Source organism: Salvelinus fontinalis, chromosome 19 (assembly GCF_029448725.1).
Source record: "Salvelinus fontinalis isolate EN_2023a chromosome 19, ASM2944872v1, whole genome shotgun sequence".
Lineage (NCBI taxonomy): Eukaryota > Metazoa > Chordata > Actinopteri > Salmoniformes > Salmonidae > Salvelinus > Salvelinus fontinalis.
This window is the reverse complement of record NC_074683.1, coordinates 45,774,248-45,798,177: the sequence shown is the minus strand read 5'-3', so window position 1 is coordinate 45,798,177 and position 23,930 is coordinate 45,774,248. Positions and strand designations below refer to the sequence as shown.

Below are 23,930 nucleotides of genomic sequence, written 5' to 3'. Positions count from 1 at the left end.
TCTGATGTTTAGGCCAGCAGAGAAGGCCTTGCTGGCCCTGACGGCCCACCACTGGATACAATGCAGATAGCCCAGTTAGCCAATGTGCGGGAGCATTGGTTGGTCGGGCCAATTGAGGTAGTATGTACACGGATGTATGGTTAAAGTGACTATGCATATAAGATAAACAGAGAGTAGCAGCAACGTAAAAGAGGGGTTGGGGGTAAAAACTGTTGAGAAGCCTTTTTGTCCTAGACTTGGCACTCCAGTACCGCTTGCCATGCGGTGGTAGAGAGAACAGTTTATAACTGGGGGGGGGGGCTGGGGTCTGACAATTTTTAGGGCCTTCCTCTGACACCGCCTGGTGTAGAGGTCCTGGATGGCAGGCAGCTTTGCCCCAGTGATGTATTGGGCTGTATGCACTACCCTCTGAAGCATTGTACGAAATCTTCAGTTTCTTGGCAATTTCTCGCATGGAATAGCCTTCATTTCTCAGAACAAGAATACACTGACGAGTTTCAGAAGAAAGCACTTCGTTTCTGGCTGTTTTGAGCCTGTAATCAAATCAAAGTTTATTTGTCACGTGCGCTGAATACAACAGGTGTAGAACTTACATTTACCAACAGTGCAATTTTTAAGTAAAAAATAGGTATGAGTTGAACAGTAAGTAAAGAAATAAAAAACAACAGTAAAAAGACAGTGAAAAATAACAGTTGCGAGGCTATATACATTAGCGAGGCTTTAACAGTAGCGAGGCAATATACAGGCACCGGTTAGTCAGGCTAATTGAGGTAGTATGTACATTAATGTAAAGTTCAAGTGCCGTACCAGGCAGTGATGCAACCGGTCAGGATGCTCTCGATGTTGCAGCTGTAGAACCTTTTGAGGATCTCAGGACCCATGCCAAATCTTTTTGAGTGTGTGGACAGGTGTCTTTTATACAGGTAACGAGTTCAAACAGGTGCAGTTAAGACAGGTAATGAGTGGAGAACAGGAGGGCTTCTTAAAGAAAAACTAACAGGTCTGTGAGAGACGGAATTCTTACTGGTTGGTAGGTGATCAAATACTTATGTCATGCAATAAAATGCAAATTAATTACTTAAAAATGTAAACTGTAGTTTCCCCACCTCAATTTACACACAATACCCCATGTTGACAAAGCAAAAACAGGCGTTTGTTTTTAATACATTTGCAAAAAATTACAAACTGAAATATCACATTTACATAAGTATTCAGACCCTTTACTCAGTAACTTGTTGAAGCGTAAAAAAAGGAGGGGGGTGGTCAATACAAAATAGTCTGTGTAGCCATTTGATTAACTGTTCAACAGTCATATGGATTGGGGTAGAAGCTGTTAAGGAGTCTTTTGGACCTAGACTTGGTGGTCTGGTACAGCTTGCAGTGCGGTAGCAGAGAGAACAGTCTATGACTGGGATGGATGGAGTCTGACAATTTTTAGGGCCTTCCTCTGACACCGTCTGGTATATCAGTCCTGGATGGGAGAAAGCTTGGGCCCAGTGATGTATTGGTCTGTATGCACAACCCTCTGAAGCGCCTTGCGGTCAGATGCTGAGCAGTAGCCATACCAAGTAGGTGATGCTAACATGGAGATGCCTTGAAGCCTAGGAAATGAGAATTGATCATACAACCTTCCCTCATCAACAGGATAAGAGAGAACATTTATAACATCTGAAAGTGTAACCTTTTCAACCCAAAACCACTGACCAATCAAACAATACCAAGTTTACAGCGTAACCTGACCACCAAGGACCAATCTCAACAGGCATCTAAGACCAATCTAAGACCAATGTAAATAAGACAGAATTTCTGAGAGGACCACACAACTCTATGCATAGGGTAATTTAAAGTTAACCCTGTACAGATACAAGTTACCACAGAGAACATACAGCCACATAGATCAAATTCAGGCTATCCTCAGTGAAGAAGTTTTAGATAGAATAATTCCATAGTATCCATTTTTGGTATCTATCACACATTCAATAGTCAGTCCTCTGGATACTGTAACAGAGATACATTCTGGGCCCTCAAAGGGGGAAGGCTGACTAGTCCTTGGGAATTGTCCTTTCCTTGTGTTCCTGGACCATTTGCAATGCAGCTCCAAGTGACAGAGAACACATAAATTAGGGCCGAGCCTACACGTCTAAGACTCTTATGGCATTTGCTCTCAGCCTGTCTGGCGACTTCTTCAAGCTAACACAATAAATATACCTTTACATTTTTTTAGGGGAATAATATTTCAAATGTGTTTTGAAAAAGAAAGAATAAAAGGGTATGTACCCTACCTTATGATACTTCTTCCTTATCTGCCCTCTTGGTTTACACCCCAGCTTCATCTTCCTCAACCTTGTCATTAGACATTTTAACAGTATTATTACAGAGCAAAAAGTGGTTGAGATAGGTTAGTCACGCAACAATGGTGGCCTGTAACATAGTCACATACCTGTGATTGTGCCTCGAACTGGTGATCGCCAATGAATGAACTCCTGGGATATTATCCAGAAAAAAAAAAACATGGATTTGAAAGCAAAATCAATGTATGATAATTCAATAAATACATTTTTCACTATGCAAAATTCAGTGCTTGATTTTGAGAAGCTGACGTTACCAAAGACATTTTCCGTTTTTCCACCGGTACCATATGAGTCCAGCAGCAGCAGCAGCAACAATCAGAAATATAATGACAAGTAGAACCCAACAGGCAGCAGAGATATCTGTGAGGAGAAGGGGGATACAGTTAATATAAACAGCCTGCATTTACAACTACAATATATGCCCTAGCAATCATGCTAATGCAAACACTTTCCTGTAAGCAAAGTGATAATGCTAGAAGGTTATATGTGTACATATGCAGTTAGCTAAAAGTGTGTATCATGACTAGGTCTGTGGTGGTCATGAAATGTCTTCAGCCTGTGATTGTCAAGCAAGTAACTGTCGGTCTCACTATTGTAGCCGGAAACGGCAGATTTTTTATGGAATATCGGCATAGGCGTACAGAGACCCTCACTCCTGTGTTCCAATGGCACGTTGTGTTGGCTAATCCAAGTTAATCATTTTAAAAGACTAATTGATCATTAGAAAATAATTTTCCAATTATGTTAGCACAGCTGAAAACGGTTGTTCTGATTAAGGAAGCAATAAAACTGTCCTTCTTTAAACTAGCTGAGTATCTGGAAGATCAGCATATGTGAGTTTGATCAAAGCCATGAAGTGCTTTGAAAGGCTGGTAATGGCTCACATCAACACCTTTATCCCAGAAACCCTAGACCCACTCCAATTTGCATACCACCCAAACAGATCCACAGATGATGCAATCTTTATTGCACTCCACACTGCCCTTTCCCACCTGGACAAAAGAAACATCTACGTGAAAATGCTATTCATTGATTACAGCTCAGCGTTCTACACCATAGTACCCTCAAAGCTCATCACTAAGCTAAGGATCCTGGGACTAAACACCCCCCTCTGCAACTGGATCCTGCACTTCCTGACGGGCCGCCCCCAGGTGGTGAGGGAAGGTAGCAACACATTCGCCACGCTGATCATCAACCCTGGAGCCCCTCAGGGGTGCGTGCTCAGTCCCCTCCTGTACTCCCTGTTCACCCGCGACTGCCTAGCCAGGCACGACTCCAACACCATCATTAAGTTTGCAGACGACACAACAGTGTTAGGCCTGATCTCCGACAATGAAGAGACAGCCTATAGGGAGGTCAGAGACCTGGCCGGGTGGTGCCAGAATAACAACCTCCCTCAATGTAACTAAGACTAAGGAGATGATTATGGACTACAGGTAAAGGAGGACTGAGCACGCCCCCATTCTCATTGACAGGGCTGTAGTGAAGCAGGTTGAGAGCTTCAAGTTCTTTGGTGTCCACATCACCAACAAACTAGAATGGTCCAAACACACCAAGACAGTCGTGAAGAGGGCACGACAAAGCCACTCCAGTCATAGACTGTTCTCTCTACTACCACATGGCAAGCGGTACCGGAGCGACAAGTCTAGGACCAAAAGGCTTCTTAACAGCTTTTACCCCCATGCCATAAGACTCCTGAACAGGTAATCAAATGGCTACCAGCACTATTTGCATTGTGTCCCCCCCAACCCGTCTTTTTACGCTGCTGCTACTCTCTGTTTATCATATATGCATAGTCACTTTAACTATACATTAATGTACATAATACCTCAATTAGCCTGACTAACCGGTGCCTGTATATAGCCTCGCTAATGTATATAGCCTTGCTACTGTTATTTTTCACTGTCTTACTGTTGTTTTTTATTTCTTTACTTACTGTTCAACTCATACCTATTTCTTACTTAAAAATTGCACTGTTGGTAAATGTAAGTTCTACACCTGTTGTATTCAGCGCACGTGACAAATAAACTTTGATTTGATTACAGGCTCAGCCAGAAACAAAGTGCTTTCTTCTGAAACTGGTCAGTGTATTCTTGTTCTGAGAAATGAAGGCTATTCCATGCGAGAAATTGCCAAGAAACTGAAGATCTCGTACAATGCTGTGTACTACTTCCTTCACAGAACAGGGCAAACTCTCTCTAACCAGAATAGAAAGAGGAGTGGGAGGCCCCGGTGCAGAACTGAGCAAGAGGACAAGTACATTAGAGTGTCTAGTTTGAGAAACAGATGCCTCACAAGTCCTCAACTGGCAGCTTCATTAAATAGTACCCACAAAACACCAGTCTCAATGTCAACAGTGAAGAGGCGACTGGGATGCTGGCCTTCTAGGCAGAGTTTCTCTGTCCAGTGGAACACATCCTTTACACATCTTAATCTTTTCTTTTTAATTGTCAGTCTGAGAGATGGCTTTTTTTTCTTCAACTCTGCCTAGAAGGCCAGCATCCCGGAGTCGCCTCTTCACTGTTGACATTGAGACTGGTGTTTTGTGGGTACTATTTAATGAAGCTGCCAGTTGATGACTTGTAAGTTGACCTATTCTGTGCAATAAATAAATATTCCAAAACATAGTCTAGGACAGTTGTGGGATGGGATAGATACCACATTAATACAACCACTAGCATCAAAAAAACTGTTTTAAGCAATGAGGCTGACACAACAGATTTGAATGTTTAGCTTAAAATGTTGATAAACTATTAGGCTATTTCTTCACATTATAAGCGCAGCCCTGCGCACATGGCAGTAGGCTATTAGCGTGAATGTTCCATTAGCGGGAAAACACCATTCTTAAGTGACCACAGATGTGATTTATGCATGTAAAGCTTTTATTGGGGCGGCAGGTAGTCTAGTGGTTAGAGCGTTGGAATAGTAACCGAAAAGTTGCAAGATCCAATCCCTGAACTAACAAGGTAACAATATGTCGTTCTGCCCCTGAACAAGACAGTTAACCCACTGTTCCTAGGCCGTCATTGAAAATAAGAATTTGTTCTTAACTGACTTGCCTAGTTAAATAAAGGTGAAATAAAAAAAATTATAATGTGCATTTTTATGGTGAAAATCTGTATGCCAGTTAGGCTCTACACCAGTTGTAAAGCAGATTAATGTGCTTAATTTTAAGAAGTTATTTTGCCACTTTAGTTGTGATACAAACCTTATCAAAACATATAGGCCTATGGGCTAGGCTACATGAGGTGTGCAACTATGATTTGAAACAGTCGCAAAATGAGTGTCTTACTGCACACAAGCTGGGCATCATTCACAAATGATAGGCTAATATTGTCACCCATCAGACAATTTTTGATTTAATCTTGTCTTTACATATACTAAATAATCTATGAAATTTGTTTTGATTTAGAATGGACCATTATCATGCACCTGTATCGAAACAGGGTCAGGACAAAAATAAAAATCTATGCACTTAAATAGTGAATGGAGGACGCTTTTCCCGTGATTCATTTTCATGCCAGCCAGGTAGGCTATACTCCTGTAGTAAAGATCAGCAATGTGCTTAATATTAGGAAAGTTGACAAATTAATTAATAAATACAGTAGGCCTAGCCTATAGAAAGCTGATGGGATCCTCTTTTTAATACAGGCCATCACTGTTTTCTCACGCAATTGCATAGCCTATAGAAATGTTTCGCAACATGAGCTCTCATGAAGTGTTTGGTTAGGTTTTAAATTACAATTGCATTGATGTCTGAGTGATTAGAGGGACAATAGTGCTGAGTACAAGGCAGTTAGCAAGTTCGGTAGGCTACTAATGACCATCAGCAGCATCAGAGCTGGGAGAAGCCTAACTACCGTGACTAAACGGTCACATGGAATTTGACTGCCATCATGACTCGTGACCGCCGTTGTGCCAATAATACGGTCACCATAACAGCCCTAATCATTAGTAATCTCCTAATCTTAGTTTTTAAACCTTCCTGTAGAAAAAGATGAGGCCATACGTCTGATACTAACACACGCAGTGAAATATAAGTGAGCATCTTGCTCAACTTTGGTATACATATATGCTACATCACATTTCACATAATTGTCCCTAATATAACAATTCAAGTATAAGCAGCCAGTAAAGCAACCATCATGAATTGTGTATATGTGTGCCTGCATGTGTGTGTGTATTTAGATTTTTTCTCTCTCAGGTGTTCTTACTGGTGGCGACATGCACATATTGAGAGCCAGTTGCTCGTCCGTAAGGATTGGAGGCCTCACAGGTGTAGAGGCCATTCAACTCAGAGCTGAGACTGATGAGGTGCAGTGTGTCTCCCTCTGCTCTCACTGCAGACTGAGGCCATGGGTGTCCCACTCTGGGGGAGAGAGAGAGAGAGTGTGAGGAGAAGGGCTGACCCTGCTGAAAAAGACAGCAGACAAGCATAGGCTGGTGAGCAGCCTTCGTTGTGTTTTAGCTAGTAAAACGCCTTTGTTTTCGCTGGTGACATTTAAATTTTAGCCATTTAGCAGATGCTCTCATTCAGAGCAAGTTAGTGTATTCAACCTAAAATAGCTAGGTGGGACAATCACATATCACAGTCATAGTAAGCACATTTTTCCTCAATAAAGTAGCTATCAGTAAACACAGAGCTAGTAAGGGGGGAAAAGAAAGTGCTAGTGTTAGTTCAAACACATTTTTTGGAGTTAATGGGAGGTGGGGTGGGGGTGCTGTGGGATTATTTAGAATACACTTTGAAGAGGTAGGGCTTCAGATGTTTTTGGAAGATGGGCTTCAGAGGGAAGCTGGTTCCATCACTGGGGTGCCATGACAGAGAAGAGCTTGGACTGGGATGAACGGGAGCTGCCCTCCTGTAGGGGTGGGAGATCCAAACGAACAGGATGTGGAAGAACAGAGTGGTATGGTTGGGGTGTAGGGCTTGAGCATAGCCTGAAGGTAGGGAGGGGGAGTTTCTGTTGCTGCTCCATAGATAAGTACCATGGTCTTGTAGTGGATTCGAGCTTAGACTGCCAATGGAGTGTGCGGAGGAGCGGGTTGAACACCAGGTGGGTTGCAGCCTTCTGGATAAGTTGCAGGAGTTTGATGGCACAAGCAGGGAGGCCAGCCAACAGCGAGTTGCTGTAGTCCAGGCGGGTGATGACAAGTGCCTGGATTAGGACCTGCGCCGCTTCCTGTATGAGGTAAAGTCATACTCTACGGATGTTGTAGAGCATGAACATTCAGGTGCGAGTCACTGCTTTGATATTTGCAGAGAACGATGTTGTGTTTGTGTTCTCCAGGTTCATGCCAATGTTCTTTGCACTCTGGGAGGGGGACACAAGTGGAGTTGTCAATCGTGATGGAGAGGTCTTGGAGCGGGCAGGCCTTCCCCTGGAGGAAGATCAGCTCCGTCTTGTCGAGGTGGTGGGACAAAATTCCAAGCTGAGATATCTGCCAAATGCGTGTCGCCACCTGGGTGTCAGAAGGGGAAGGGAAAAAGTATGTGTCAGCCGCATAGCAATGACAGGAGAGACCATGTTAGGATATGACGGAGCTGAGTGATTTGGTGTATAGAGAGAAGAGGGCCTAGAACCGAGCCCTGAGGGACACTAGTAGTGAGAGTATGTGGTGCAGACACAGATCATCTCTATGCCACCTGGTATAAGCGGCCTGCCAGGTAGGATGCAATCCAAATGTACGCAGAGCCCTAGGCACCCAGCCCTGAGAGGGTGTCAAAGGCAGTCGAAAGATCTATGAGGATGTTCTCATCCTGAACGGGAGCTGCCCTCCTGTAAGGGTGGGAGGGCCAAAAGAACAGGATGTGGAAGAACAGAGTAGTATGGTTGGGGTGTAGGGTTTGAGCATAGCCTGAAGGTAGGGAGGGGCAGTTCCTGAGGAGAGTCAGCTTTGGCAGTGCGGAGAGCCTCCGTGACACAGAGAAGAACAGTTTCTGTTTAGTGACCAGTATTGAATCCTTTATTTTCTTTTTACCCCCTTTCTCCCAAATTTCATGATATCCAATTGATAGTTACAGGCTTGTCTCATCGCTGCAACTCTCCCGTACGGACTCGGGAGAGGTGAAGGTCGAGAGCTGTACGTCCTCCGAAACACAACCCAACCAAGCCGCACTGCTTCTTAACAATGCCCACTTAACCCGGAAGCCAGCCGCACCAATGTGTTGGAGGAAACACAGTACATCTGGCGACCGTTTTAGCGTGCACAACGCCCGGCCCGCCATAGGAGTTGCTAGTGCGAGATGGGACAAGGACATCCCTGCCAGCCAAACCCTCCCCTAAACTGGACGGTGCACCATCCCATTTGTCTTACGGTCGTGGCCGACTGCGACAGAGCCTGGACTCAAACCCAGAATTTGTAGTGGCACAGCTAGCACTGCGATGCAGTGCCTTAGACCACTGCGCCACTCGGGAGGCGGAGTATTGAATCCTGACTGGTTATGGTCAAGAAGATTGTTCTGAGAGAGGTAGCGAGAGAGTTGGTAAGAGACATTGTGCTCAAGTTTTGGAAAGAAAATAACGGGGATTAAGGAGGGGTCAAGGGATTGGTTTCTTAAGGAGGGTAGTGACTTGGGACATATTGAATTCAGAAGGGACGCAGCTAGTGGTCAGGAATGGGAGAAGGTGTCCAGAGATGGTCTGGAGAAGGTAGGAGATGGGGTCGAGCGGGCAGGTTGTCAGGCGGCTATACCTCATTAGTCGCAGGATTTCCTCTGGAGAGACAGGGGAGAAAGAGGTCAAGGGTATTTTTGTGTGAGTGGGACCAGTGGACTCAATAGGCTGAGTGAATGAGGAACGGATGTCGTCAACTTTCTTTTCAAAGTGGTTTTAAAAGTTGTTGATAAAGTCGTCCGCAGAGGGGGTGGAGGAATAAGAGGTTTGAAATTGAGAGTGATAGAAAGTGGCTTAAGCAGTGAAAAGGTAGGGAGGAGTGCAAGGATGATCGGTCCCATGGAAATGTAGTTTTCTTCCATTTCCGCACAGCTGCCAACAGCCCTGTTCTGTAAGCTCACAATGAGTCCCTCAGCCACGGAGCAGGAGTGGAGGGCTGAGCCAGCCGGGAGGAAAGGGGACAGTGTGAGTCAATAGGATGCGGAATGGGAGGAGAGTAGGGTCCAAGAGCCAGAATCAGGGGACAAGAGGGAGAATGATTTAGCAGAAGGGAGAGATGATAGGATAGAAGATGAGAGAGAGCGCGAAGATTGCGTTTGGCGCATGACCAGCCTTGGTAGTGTTTTTACTGGTGACCAGCCTTGGTTGTGTTTTCAATACGGGTCAGCAGTGTACCAGTATATACTGGTCATCTGCAAAAACCAGCATCAAGTCACATTACTCTGGCTTGCAAAGTGATGTCTTATTCCTATTGGAATCCAGTCTGAGTGGCAATATCCAATAATTAACTTTTATTCACCCACAATATGCATTCAGAATGGAATATACGGAATATATGGCATTATTTAGGATGCTTAAGACAGAAGCTTATACTATAATAAATAAATCAAAATATTTGAACAACAGTGCAGTGTGGTTAGAACAATTTTCAAAATAGTGTGCCTTCAAGGGGATTCGACCTCATACAACCCTGAATGTTCCATAGTACCCTACTCTACCTGCTAAACTACCGGTCAGGTGAAACTACATGTACAAAATCCTTACAATATTTGTAAGTTAGGTGTCCAGTAGAGGTAGGTGTTTGAAAGCAGCTTGGAATTGATGAAAGCACTGGAACTATTGCGAAAATCAGTGGGATCTTGCATTTTGAAAAAGCACGTGATCAAACTAAGCTTTGGATGTCATTGGCGTACTTGTGATAAAGTGATACGCATTTGCATACTGCTTCGAAGTTAGCTGCTTAGCGATTTCGGCACATGCATCAGAGCTTCGGTATCAAACCTAACATCACTACATAGAACCCTTTGTTTTGTACCTGTAGGTAGGGGAACCCTTTTGAACTCCATTTAGAACCCTCTCATGAAGAACCCTCTGGTTTCAGGTAGAACAAATGACAGGTTCTACAGTTATACTTATAGGATACTTCAGATGTGCTAATGGCACACACTTAAATATTACCTGTAATTGGACAGAAAGTTACAAGCTACTGAGTTTCAGTAAAAATATTGTATTAAAAAAAAATATATATATATATATTTATTTTTATCCCATTTTCTCCCCAATTTTCGTGGTATCCAATCGCTAGTAATTACTATCTTGTCTCATCGCTACAACTCCCGTACGGGCTCGGGAGAGACGAAGGTCGAAAGCCATGCGTCCTCCGAAGCACAACCCAACCAAGCCGCACTGCTTCTTAACACAGCGCGCCTCCAACCCGGAAGCCAGGCGCACCAATGTGTTGGAGGAAACACCGTGTACCTGGCCCCCTTGGTTAGCGCGCACTGCGCCCGGCCCGCCACAGGAGTCGCTGGAGCGCGATGAGACAAGGATATCCCTACCGGCCAAACCCTCCCTAACCCGGACGACGCTATGCCAATTGTGCGTTGCCCCACGGACCTCCCGGTCGCGGCCGGCTGCGACAGAGCCTGGGCGCGAACCCAGAGACTCTGGTGGCGCAGTTAGCACTGCGATGCAGTGCCCTAGACCACTGCGCCACCCGGGAGGCTTAAATATTGTATTTTTACAGTTGAAATCAGGTGTTATTTTTGAAAATGACTTGTTTACCTTACATTCACTGTAGTTTGAAATGTTGATGGGGGCAATGGGCTTATTTTCATATTTCGGGGCAACAAATCTGTTCCATTTGTGCCAACCGTTAGTGGAAGTGTTGTACCAAATTAAGTGGTTTTATAGCTTTGTTGATAAAGGTTGAGGATCTCATATATCCACTCCCAGTTCTACAATCTTTGCAAGCTCTTGTGACAATCAAGAGCTGCACTGTTAAGAGGGTTTACTATGCATTTCCTGTAACTTAATGACAGTTGGTCACTAGGAAGTTCATGCTTAAAACCCTTTCCAGCCAGAGTGTTCTAATTTCAGAATAAAGTTTGATTGTTTAAAGCCTTAACAACACTACGGTCCAATCACAGATTTTATTTCTGAAAACTGCCATTTACACTTGACAATGAAAAGTCACTGAGCAAATCCTCCATTAGCCTAACTGCCCCAGTAGGTGATAGCTTCAAAATGGAAACCTGGTGGATCAGTTGAGGTAAGAAAGTTGTCAAATTGGTTATGAAAATGTTTTATCAATAATGTCACTTGAAAGACTAAATAATTTTGTTAAAAAGGTCTGTATTTGCAGCGCTGAATAATGTTAGTTGCAATGCTGCTTGAGGAGGCAACAGGTAGCGACAGCTATTGCTCTAGCTAACTATCTATCCTCTCCCTCTGTTTCTGAACGAATGTGTGGCCATTTCTTTCTAGCTGGCAAAATAAGCAAGTTATGTACTGCCATATGTCGATAGCATAGTTGAGTTTGTCACTGGTTTTGGCTAGTAAATATCCTAAACCTAGCCAGTTAGACAATGATAGCTGAAAGCTAACAGCGGGGAGAGGGAAGGCGAGGAGAGAATTCACATTCTGTCATCTGCTGCTGGCTTGCTAATGTTCACACACATTTTTTTTTCTCCACATGTAATTAATGAAATGTTATTCTATAAAATATTGTAATTGTGTCAATATGTTGTGAATACTGTAGAAAAAAATCTCTGAATATAGCTAGCTACCATGTAAAAGATGTCTAGCTATGCTCCAACTTCAGTCCATCAGGTTTTCTGATATGGTTTTTCTACTATTGTACTGTTATTGTACTTAGGTAGTTCGCTAGCTAGATGACTAAAATGACTAAATCCTAATTTAGTTAGATAGGGTGTCATATTTTGTGTTTGTTCCACTATCACTGTCCATGTTCAGCCGATGACTTATCCATCATGATCACCCACCACACATCCATGTGAAGGATGAACCTATCTAGACAAGTGTGAAATTGTTTGCTGTAAATCATTCTGGTTAGTCTACAGCCCTTTAGTGACACAAAAAGTTTTTATAGTAATGTGTTATGGATTTATGAAACAAGGAAACTATTTACAGTATACAGTATAATGTTATATATTTTGTAGAGGTAGAGATGGAGAGAGAAAAAGGCGGGTACGCTTGCCTACTGCAGTCCCTAGGAGGCGGCCGCTGACAGCTCTGATGAGGTCAGGCTCATAGCAGATTAGAATGTTGAGGAAGAGGACCATGAAGGCTGATTTGCCAATGCCTTTTATTATTACAGAGCCTTCAGAAAGTGTTCATACCGCTTGATTTATTCCACATTTGTTGTGTTACAGCCCGAATTCAAAATAGATTCAATATTTTTTTTCACCCATCTACATACCCCCATAACTACAAAGTGAAAACATGTTTGGGGAATTTTTTGCACATTTATTGAAAAGGAAACAGAGAAATCTCAGTCAATACTTTGTAGAAGCACATTTGGCAAGGACTACAGCTGTGATTCTTTCTGGGCAAGTCTCTAAGACCTTTCCACACCTGGATTCTGCAACATTTGCCCATTATTCTTCAAGGTCTTTCAAATCGGTTGCTGATCATTGCTACACAACCATGTTCAGGTCTTGCCATAGATTGAAAGTAGATTTTATGTCAAAACTAACTCGGCCACTCAGGAATATTTACAATCTTCTTGGTAATAAACTCCAGTGTAGATTTACCCTTGTGTTTAAGCTTATTATCCTGCTGAAAGGGGAATTCATCTCCTAGTATCTGGTGGAAAGCAAATTGAACCAGGTCTTCCTCTTGAATTTTGCCTGTGCTAAGCTCCATTCCGTTATTTTTTTTTATTCAGTAAGCCCATTGTGTTATGACTGGTCGTAGATTTAGAGTAAGTCCCGAACAGGGTGGTCCCTGCGGAGGGTAGGTCCTTGGAAGGGTAAGTCCCAAACAGGGTGGTCCTGCTGAGGGTAAATCCAGAGTGGGGTTGACTCCCTGCTAGACCCGTAAGGCGGGGGAGTGAAAGCCCAGCCGTGGTGGCCGTGTGGCCGTAGCGTGTGTGTGTGTCTATGGATAAATTGGCGTGCTTGTGTACTAGTACGGTAGGTTGTAGAGTAGTAGTCCATGTAGAAGTACAAAAGGAAGGAAGTGCATACGGTGGAGAACAGGAGATTTCTGAAAAATGAAACATTGTACATGGTCAGTGAGTGGGAATGTGGATGGCGATAGAAGTTTGCCTATAAGTTCTGGAGGAGACCCTCCTCCATGGTTGGAAAAGCGATAGAATATTGGATTAAAAAAAAGTGATGTGTGTATTATCATTATCAATAAGGAGAGAGGTTGGTTTATGCCCTAATGGGGTGGGGAACCGTAACAGATTATGTGGAAATAGGAAGACAACTGTGAATACTTTTGGTTGTGTGTGTTGTCAACAACAGTGATAGTAGAAGCGTGACACTGGTATAAGACAATAAGTCTCCTGTATTCTCCAGTAGTAAATTGGCAGACGCTTCAGTATGGTTTTTAATACAAGGCATTAGGTCCCGTGACCAAATAATTAGGCACCCACAGTACCAGTCAAAAGTTTGGACATACCTACTCATTCAACAGGTTTTTATTTATTTGTATTGTAGAATAGCAGTGAAGACATCACAACTATGAAATAACACATATGGAATCATGTAGCAACCAAAAAAAGTGTTAAACCAATCAAAATATAGATTTGATTTTTCAAAGTAGCCACCCTTTGCCTTGATGACAGCTTTGCACACTCTTGGTATTCTCTCAACCAGCTTCACCTGGAATGCTTATCCAACAGTCTTGAAGTAGTTCCCACATATGCTGAGCACTTGTTGGCTGCTTTTCCTTTACTCTGCGGTCCAACTCATCCGAAACCATCTCAATTGGGTTGAGGTCAGGTGATTGTGGAGCCAGGTCATCTGATGCAGGACTCCATCACTCTCATTCTTGGTCAAATAGTCTTTACACAGCCTGGAGGTGTGTTGGGTCATTGTCCTGTTGAAAAACAAATGATAGTCCCACTAAGCCCAAACCAGATGGGATGGCGTTTCGCTGCAGAATGCTGTGGTAGCCATGCAGGTTAACTGTGCCTTGAATTCTAAATAAATCACTGACAGTGTCACCAGCAAAACACACCTACACCATCACACCTTCTCCTCCAAGCTTCACGGTGGGAACCACACATGGAGAGATCATCCGTTCACCTACTCTACGTCTCACAAAGACAGGGTGGTTGGAACCAAATATCTCAAATTTGAACTCATCAGACCAAAGGACAGATTTCCACCAGTCGAATGTCCATTGCTTGTGTTTCTGCGCCCAAGCAAGTTCTCTTCTTCTTATTAGTGTCCTTTAGTAGTGGTTTCTTTGCAACAATTTGACCATGAAGGCCTGATTCACGCAGTCTCCTCTGAACAGTTGATGTTGAGATGTGTCTGTTACTTGAACACTGAAGAATTTATTTGGTTTGCAATTTCTGGGGCTGGTAACTAATGAACTTATCCTCTTCAGGAGAGGTAACTATTGGTCATCCTTTCCTGTGGCGGTCCCCATGAGAGCCAGTTTCATCACAGCGCTTGATGTTTTTTTTCAACTGCACTTGAAGCAACTTTCAAAGTTCTTGAGACTTTCCGTATTGACTGACCTTCACGTCTTAAAGTAATGATGGAGGGCATTGAGAGTGGAATCTAATTCCTCTCACTGTGCAGTGCAGGTAGTCGCTGTTACCCATATCCCAGGTACCAGTAATGGATTCAAGAGAAAGAACATTTAAATCAAGCTGAGAGTGGACATACATTCGGCAGTGAAAAGCCACTGAACCTTGTCACCAATGCGGCAAATTTGGCGAGAGACTTTATGGTGGTGCCTGAGCCCTTTGCACTGACTCATTCCGGGTTAAGTGCGGCTGTGCAGACATTTTCTTCACTGACTAGTGAGAAACAGCAAGCACTCCTGAAAACGGCCGGAGTTGGGAGTAACGCATAGCGGAATTTGGCCGTCGTCAAATTGGCAAAATTTACAACAGAAAATAATTAGATTAGCAGGGTAATGGGCAGAATAGAAAGTTATACAACTACTACCCATGAGGGGTCCTCTAGAGAAATTACAGTGGAGTTAATATTGTGAGTAATTGTTTGTAGAGTTAAGGAAACAATTGTAATTGTTGAGATTAAAAAAGTAATTGTGTCAAGCGCCAGCATTGGGTTTACCAAACCTAAAATAAAATTGTTAATGAGCAGGAAGTTCATTGTAGTTACGCAAAATCATGGGAGAAAAGAGAGACCAGTAATGAATTGTAGTGACTCGGTGGCCAGAGGAATGCAGTCGTGTCTAAGGGCAGTACTAGCGACAGAAATGGTTTTGCATAACACCGCTTCGATTATAATGGCTCAAAGTGAATTTGTATGTTTCACACGCTGTAGCAACCATAGTTAACAGCACGTTACTAGTGTGAGATGGACAAAATGGGAGATAATGTTAAATAGGGAAAATTCAAAATCTGATTTGAATCCTGCGGCGTTTATTCCGTTCCCTGGGAAGGGTGAATAACACATATGTGACCCAGATCAAATTACTTCAAAGCCTCGGCCCGATTTACAAGAGTTTCTCCCATTCTCCTCTGCAGATCCTCTCAAGCTCTGTCAGGTTAGATGGGGTGCGTTGCTGCACAGCCATTTTCAGGTCTCTCCAGAGATGTTCGATCAGGTTAAAGTTCGGGCTCTGGCTGGGCCACTCAAAGACATTCAGAGACTCTCCTGCGTTGTCTTGGTGTGTGTTTAGGGTCGTTGTCCTGTTGGAAGGTGAACTTTCACCCCAGTCTGAGGTCCTGAGCGCTCTGGAGCAGGTTTTCATCAAAATCTCTGTATTTTGCTCCGTTGCTCCGTGCTGCAGAGATGGTTGTCCTTCTGGAAGGTTCTCCCATCTCCACAGAGAAACTCTGGAGCTCTGTCAGAGTGACCATGGGGATCTTGGTCACCTCCCTGACCAAGGCCCTTCTCCGCCGATTGCTCAGTTTGACCGGGCGGCCAGCTCTATAAAGTGTCTTGGTGGTTCTAAACTTCGTCCATTTAAGAATGGAGGCCACTGTGTTCTTGCAGACCTTCAATGCTGCAGAAATTTTTGTGTAACCTTCCCCATATCTGTGCCTCGACACAATCCTGTCTCTGCGCTCTACGGACAATTCCTTCAACCTAATGGCTTGGTTTTTGCTCTGACATGCACTGTCAACTGTGGGACCTTATATAGACGTGTGTGTGTGCCTTTCTAACAGGCCGCTGCCCCTAAACTGTGAGGAGAGCACAAAATGAGTCTATGGAGGATTCCTCCCAGGGAAACCTTATCTTTTTGTCTCTTCCGAGAGGGAGGTTATCAGAAATCCCACTAGATTGTAGTTTGGGCTAACCATAATTGGGACATTGCTAGTAGGGGCTTTGTGGTCTAGCCCAATCTCATCAAGGGTGGTGTGAAATTAAACATGTATTCTCTCTTCCCTGTTCCAGTTAATGTTTTCTTGGTGGTGTGGAACGTGTGAGTGATCATTGTTCCAGATGAGGGACTGTTGGAAACTGACTAATTGACTTGAGCATGTTTTAGTTTGTTTATAACTATATAAGTGGCCTAGCAGTAGTAGTTAAAGTGTTATGGGTTAGATGGAATCATTTATGTGCAAATGTATTTGTGGCCGGAGGCAAAGTACAAAGGGGAACCGTCTCTGAAACTAGTGGACTGCGGCAGGCTGCAAGAATGTGCACTTCCTAATCACAAGGCTTCTCCTGACTGATAAGAAGACCGGGAGATGTGTGGGCGAGTACCAAAGGTTCTGGACTTGGGCTGTGACAATAACACCACCTGCCTAGCCACAGAGATGCATTGCACATCTTAGACTCAGGAGGGGGAAGGGTTTGTATTATATTAGTCGACTGCACATAGCACGCAAATAGAGGGCAAAGTGAGGGTGATATGGCGTGGGAACACCTGCTAACTGACGGGGAAGACTGGGTGCTGCTGTGATTTTATTTTAGGGCTTTCATTTTTGTGGACCCCAGCAGAACAGTATCCCGAAGGTATAGAGTCAGGCTAAGGGAGAGTGGAAATCGTCATGTTATCAAACTTCGGTTTTTGCTATATATGAATATGCATAGCTTAATGCATTACTAATACTTGTTATATTTTGTGTTTTCTTGTTCATTTCAAGACTTTTGCTATCACTCCCTTAGGATCCCAAAGGAGGAAGAGAAAGTCACAAGCTCCAGCTGAAATTCATTATCAGTTGTACAACAGGAAGGGTAATGGCAGATAGGGGGGTGGGGGTAAGAGTGTGTATAGTGTGATTATAAGTTTGAGACCAGGGCCTTAAGCCATGGAAGAAGATTACATAGTCAGAGGCCATAAATCTTAGAGGTGTAAACATACAAATCAATTGAGAATATTAATCATGTTCTCTTCTGTTCATTTATAAGTAATTTCAAAGTTTATATAATTTTGAACAGCATGGAGCTACTATTCAAAAAAGAGGAACTGTTGTATTCTAGCTTGAAATATACTTATTCTGTTATCATACAAAAACTTATTGATTACTTTACATGTATTTGTTGGGGTCAATGAATAACAACTTAAATATGTCCATACTCAAAAACAGCAGCTCTTTGCTGTATTCGTTGAGTCTCTCTCTAGTCATGGGTTTAAAAGTTTTGAAATCTCACATGATCAATTTTGCTGTGCGTTCGAGGCTTCTTTTTACAGTCTAATACGTGAGGAAACTGCAGACATGGTGATCTGAATGGCCAGCGGTACGCCTATAGGTGCACTTGATTTGCTCTCTGGACTTGCTTGTTAGGCAGAGTTTTACCTTCAAATATATGAAATAGTCCAAAATGGGAACACTTTGCCTTCTCAACGCTAGGGCCACTAAATCAAATGCACTTACAACCACCAACAGCATGAAATGAAAAAATAAATATTGGATTGCAAGAGTGAGCAAAGCTGTCACCAAGGCAAAGGGTGGCTACTTTGAAGAACCTCAAATCTAAAATATATTTTGATTTGTTTAACACTTTTTTGGTTACTACACAATTCCATATGTGTTATAGTTTTGATGTCTTCACTATTATTCTACAATGCAGAACATAGTAAAAATAAAGAAAAACCCTGGAATGAGTATGTGTCCAAACTTTTGACTGTTACTGTATGTACACTATATATGCATATACACATACAAAAAAAAATATATGGGGCATTGAAAATTATTTAGACAATTATAGTGATGGAAGCTACAATTTAACTTCAATATTAAAGCTGATCTACCCCCCACACCATTTACTGATTATTATTATTTTTTTTTAAAGATACAGGCGTCCTTCCTAACTTCGTTGCCGGAGAGTAAGGACACCGCTCAGGGATTTCATCATGAGGCCAATGGGGACTTTACAACAGTTACATAGCTTAATGTCTGTGATAGGAGATGGATCAACAACATTGTAGTTACTCCACAATACTAACCTAATTGACAGAGTGAAAAGAAGGAAGTCTATACAGAATACAAATATTCCAAAACATGCATCCTGTTTGCAATAAGGCACTAAAGTAATACCTAAAAAAATGTGGCAAAGCAATTCACTTTTTGTCCTGAATACAAAGTGTTATGGTTGGGGCAAATCCAATGCAACACATTACTGAGTACCACTCTCCATATTTTTAAGCAGAGTTGTGGCTGAATCATGTTATGAGTATACTTGTAATCGTTAAGGACTGGATAAAAAAGAAACCGAATGGAGCTAAGCACAGGCTAAATCCTAGAGGAAAACCTGGTTCAGTCTGCTTTCCACCAAACACTGGGAGATTAATCAATCTTTCAGAAGCACAATTACCTCAAACACAAGGCCAAATCCACACTAGAGTTACTTACCAAGAAGACAGTGAATGTCACTGAGTGGCCAAGTTACAGTTTTGACTTAAATCTACTTGAAAATCTATGGCCAGATGTGAAAATAGTTGTCTAGCAATGATAAATAACCAATTTGAGAGCTTAAACAATTTGTAAAACAATAAAAATGGGCAAATGCTGCACGATCCAGGAGTGAAAAGCTCTTAAGATACTTAACCAAGAAAGACTCACAGCTTTAATTACTGCCGAAGGTGATTCTAACATGTATTGACTCAGGGGTGGAAAAACGTAAAGATATTTATGCATTTCATTTTCAATAAATTTGATAATAATACATGTTTTCACTTTATCATTATGGGGTATTGTGTGCAGAAGAACATAAATCAATTTAATCCATTTTGAAATCATGCTGTAACAACAAAATGTGGAATAAGTCAAGGCTTCTGAATACCTTCTAAAGGCACTGTAGGTGTGTGAAAGCATAGGCTACCTGGTCCAGGTGTAGATGGCTTTTGGGTTGCTGTCTGCTACACATAGGAACACTGTGGCTGGGGAAGCCTCACTAAGAGTAATGTTCACTGTCTGAGGTGGATCTATGGAGAGGGAGAGAGAGGCATGAGTGTCTGTTATACAAATTGATGGAAAGTGGTGTTGGTGGAAAAAACATACAACATTACAAAATCCATGTACACAAACAAGTGTGCACAAACAAGTGTGCATTTAAAATTGGCAACACACACATTTCTTTCCACAGGGCCGTGGGGTGAGACAGGGATGCCTTATTTACAGTTGGAAGTCGGAAGTTTACATACACCTTAGACAAGTACATTTAAACAAAAAATTTCACAATTCCTGACTTTTTTTTTTTTTTTTTTCTTTCTTTTTTTGCTTTTTTTAGGGGTGGATCAGCTTAGTATTGCGGAAAGAATGTTGCTTCCAATGTAATTGTCTGCATCATTTCCATTCCCCCATATTTTTTTGGGTAAATATATATATCAATACACGTATGCATACATATACACATATATACATACACATACCTATATAGACATACATACTTTTTTAAAGAATATGCCTTTATTATTATTCCCCGCGACCCTACCACCAATCCTCCAATTGGAGTAAACTTATAAACACTTCTGCTTTTACCTTCAATTTCTACATCTTATACCTATCTTACAGACACAGTCCACTTTACAATAGTTCTCTCTTATTTGTTCTTAGTCCTTCCTCTATTTCTGTTGTCCATCCAATTTTATTTCCACTTGTAACTGTGCTATTTCACAAAAGCTCCGCACCTATACACATTTCACAGATCCCGTATGCCCTATATTGTTTATCTTGTTATTAGTCCCACCCTTCAGCTCCACCCAACCCCTCCCATCTATCTTCCAACATCATCCATTTCGGATTTCTATTTGCCATACATTTCTCAACTGTGCTGTGATGCTTCACAAAAGACCTGAACCTTCCTATTCTCATAGCTTCTACAGATTGTAAATTAAAAATAAACATCTTTGCCAAAATAATTATTATATTATTGATTGATTGACTATGGCTTTTCAAATCCCCCAGTATTGCTATCTGTAGCGTTAGTTTTAGGCAAATGTTGCAATTCTTCAGCCATTCCTGGACCTGTGACCAAAAACGAGCTACATATGGACAATACCAAAATAAATGATCTAATGACTCTGCCTACAATTCCTGACATTTAATGCTAGTAAAAATTCCCTGTCTTAGGTCAGTTAGGATCACCACTTTATTTTAAGAATGTGAAATGTCAGAATAATAGTAGAGAGAATGATTTATTTCATCACATTCCCAGTGGGTCAGAAGTTTTCATACACTCAATTAGTATTTGGTAGCATTGCCTTTACATTTTTTAACTTGAGTCAAACGTTTCAGGTAGCCTTCCACAAGCATCCCACAATAAGTTGGGTGAATTTTGGCTCATTCCTCCTGACAGAGCTGGTGTAACTGAGTCAGATTTGTAGGCCTCCTTGCGCGCACACACTTTTTCAGTTGTGTACACATATTTTCTATAGGATTGAGGTCAGGGCTTTGTGATGGCCACTCCAATACCTTGACTTTGTTGTCCTTAAGCCATTTTGCCACAACTTTGGAAGTATGCTTGGGGTCATTGTCCATTTGGAAGACCCATTTGCGACCAAGCTTTAACTTCCTGACTGATCTCTTGAGATGTTGCTTCAATAAATACACATAATTTTCCATCCTCATGAAGCCATCTATTTTGTTAAGTGCACCAGTCCCTCCTGCATCAAAGCACCCCCACAACATGATGCTGCCACCCCTGTGCTTCATGGTTGGGATGGTGTTCTTCAGCTTGCAAGCCTCCCCCTTTATCTTACCAACATTACGATGGTCATTATGGCCAAACAGTTCTATTTTTGTTTCATCAGACTAGAAGACATTTCTCCAAAAAGTACCATCTTCGGCGCCATGTGCAGTTGCAAACCGTAGTCTGGCTTTTTAATGGCTTCTTCCTTGCTGAGCGGCCTTTCAGGTTATGTCGATATAGGACGCGTTATACTGTGGATATAGATACTTTTGTACCTGTTTCCTCCAGCATCTTCACAAGGTCATTTGCTGTTGTTCTGGGATTGATTTACACTTTCCGCACCAAAGTACGTTCATCTCTAGGTGACAGAACACATCTCCTTCCTGAGCGGTATGACGGCTGCGTGGTCCCATGGTGTTTATACTTGCATACTATTGTTTGTACAGATGAATGTGGTACCTTCAGGCATTTGGAAATTGCTCCCAAGGATGATCCAGACAGATTTCTTTTGATTTCCCCATGATGTCAAGCAAAGAGGCACTGATTTGAAGGTAGGCCTTGAAATACATCCACAGGTACACCTCCAATTGACTCAAATGATGTCAATTAGCCTATCAGAAGCTTCTAAAGCATAATATAATTTTTTGGAATTTCCCAAGCTGTTTAAAGGCACAGCCACCTTAGAGTATGTAAACTTCTGACCCACTGGAATTGTGATACAGTGAAAAGTGAAATAATCCGTCTGTAAACAATTGTTGGAAAAATTACTTGTGTCATGTACAAAGTAGATGTCCTAACCGACTTGCCAAAACTATAGTTTGTTAACAAGAAATGTGTGGAGTGGTTGAAAAACAAGTTAATGACTCCAACCTAAGTGTATGTAAACTTCCGATTTCAACTGTACATTAGTATTCAGACCCTTTGCTATGAGACTCGAAATTGAGCTCAGGAGCATCCTGGTTCCATTGATCATCCTTGAGATATTTCTACAACTTGATTGGAGTCCACCTGTGGTAAATCCAATTGATCGGACATGATTTGTTAAGGCCCATACCTGTCTATTTAAGGCCCCACAGTTGATAGTGCATGGCAGAGCAAAAACCAAGCCATGAGGTCGAAGGAATTGTCCGTAGAGCTCCGAGACAGGACTGTGTCGAGGAACAGATCTGGGGAGGGGCAAAAAAAAAGCCTGCTGTATCGAAGGTCTGCAAGAACACAGTGGTCTCCATCATTCTTAAATGGAAGAAATTTGAAACCACCAAGACTCTTCCTAGAGCTGGCCGCCCAGCCAAACTGAGCAATCGGGGGAGAAGGGCCTTGGTCAGGGAGGTGATTAATAACCCGATGGTCACTCTAACAGAGCTCTAGAGTTCCTCTGTGGAGATGGGAGAACCTTCCAGAAGGACAACCATTAGCACTCTACCAATCAGGACTTTATGGTAGAGTGGTCAAACGGAAGCCACTCATCAGTAAAAGGCACATGACAGCCCGCTTGGAGTTTGCCAAAAGGCACCTAAAGGACTCTCAGACCATGAGAAACAAGATTCTCTGGTCTGATGAAACGAAGATTGAACTCTTTGGCCTGAATGTCAAGCATCACGTCTGGAGGAACCTTGCACCATCCCTACGGTTAAGCATGGTGGTGGCAGAATTATGATGGGGGGATGACTAGTCAGGATCGAGGGAAAAATGAAGGGAGCAAAGTACAGAGGGATCCTTGATGAAAACCTGCTCCAGAGCACTCGGGACCTCAGATTGGGGCGACCCTAAGCAAACAGCCAAAAGAACGCAGGAGTGGCTTCGGGACAAGTCTCTAAATGTCCTTGAGTGGCCCAGCCAGAGCCCGGACTTGAACCTGATCGAACATCTCTGGAGACACCTGAAAATAGCTGTGCAGCGACGCTCCCCATCCAACCTGACAGAGCTTGAGAGGGTCTGCAGAGAAGAATGGGAGTAACTCCAAAATACATGTGTGCTAAGGTTGTAAAATAATATCCAAGAATACTTAAAGGCTGTAATTATTACCAAAGGTACTTCGACAAAGTACTGAGTAAAGGATCTGAATACTTCAGTAAATGTGATATTTCATAAATTTTCAAACATTTCAAAAAACCTGTTTTTCCTTTTTCATTATGGGGTATTGTGTATAGATTGATTAGGGGAAAAATGTATACATTTTAGAATAAGGCTGTAGCGTAACAAAATGTGGAAAAAGTAACAGGGTCTGAATACTTTCCGAATGCACTGTGTATATCAAGGAATTGGTGAGGGCACCAGAACAGTCTGCAGCACCCGGGCTCACCCTACTAGAATCTGAAGTTAAATGTCTACTGTTTGCTGATGATCTGGTGCTTTTGTCCACAACCAAGGATGGCCTAGAGCATCACCTAGATGTTCTGCACAGATTCTGTCAGACCTGGGCCCTG

The 23,930-nt window shown here is 42.5% G+C and overlaps 1 protein-coding gene across 5 annotated transcripts in view; it reads right to left on the bottom strand.

The window, feature by feature from the left end:
• Positions 1-511: 511 nt before the first annotated feature.
• Positions 512-23,930, bottom strand: part of LOC129816826 (nectin-3-like) — a 38,803-nt gene continuing 15,384 nt past the window's right edge. For 3 of the 5 annotated variants that reach the window (XM_055871741.1, XM_055871744.1, XM_055871743.1), the window contains 6 exons: positions 19,696-19,798; positions 6,566-6,720; positions 2,606-2,711; positions 2,441-2,483; positions 2,283-2,343; positions 512-1,601 (listed from right to left, as the gene is read on the bottom strand). In XM_055871741.1, coding sequence (XP_055727716.1) covers positions 2,317-2,343; positions 2,441-2,483; positions 2,606-2,711; positions 6,566-6,720; positions 19,696-19,798 — 434 coding nt within the window. In that variant the 3' untranslated portion in view covers positions 512-1,601; positions 2,283-2,316. The other 2 variants (XR_008753618.1, XM_055871742.1) reach the window with 2 other exon arrangements.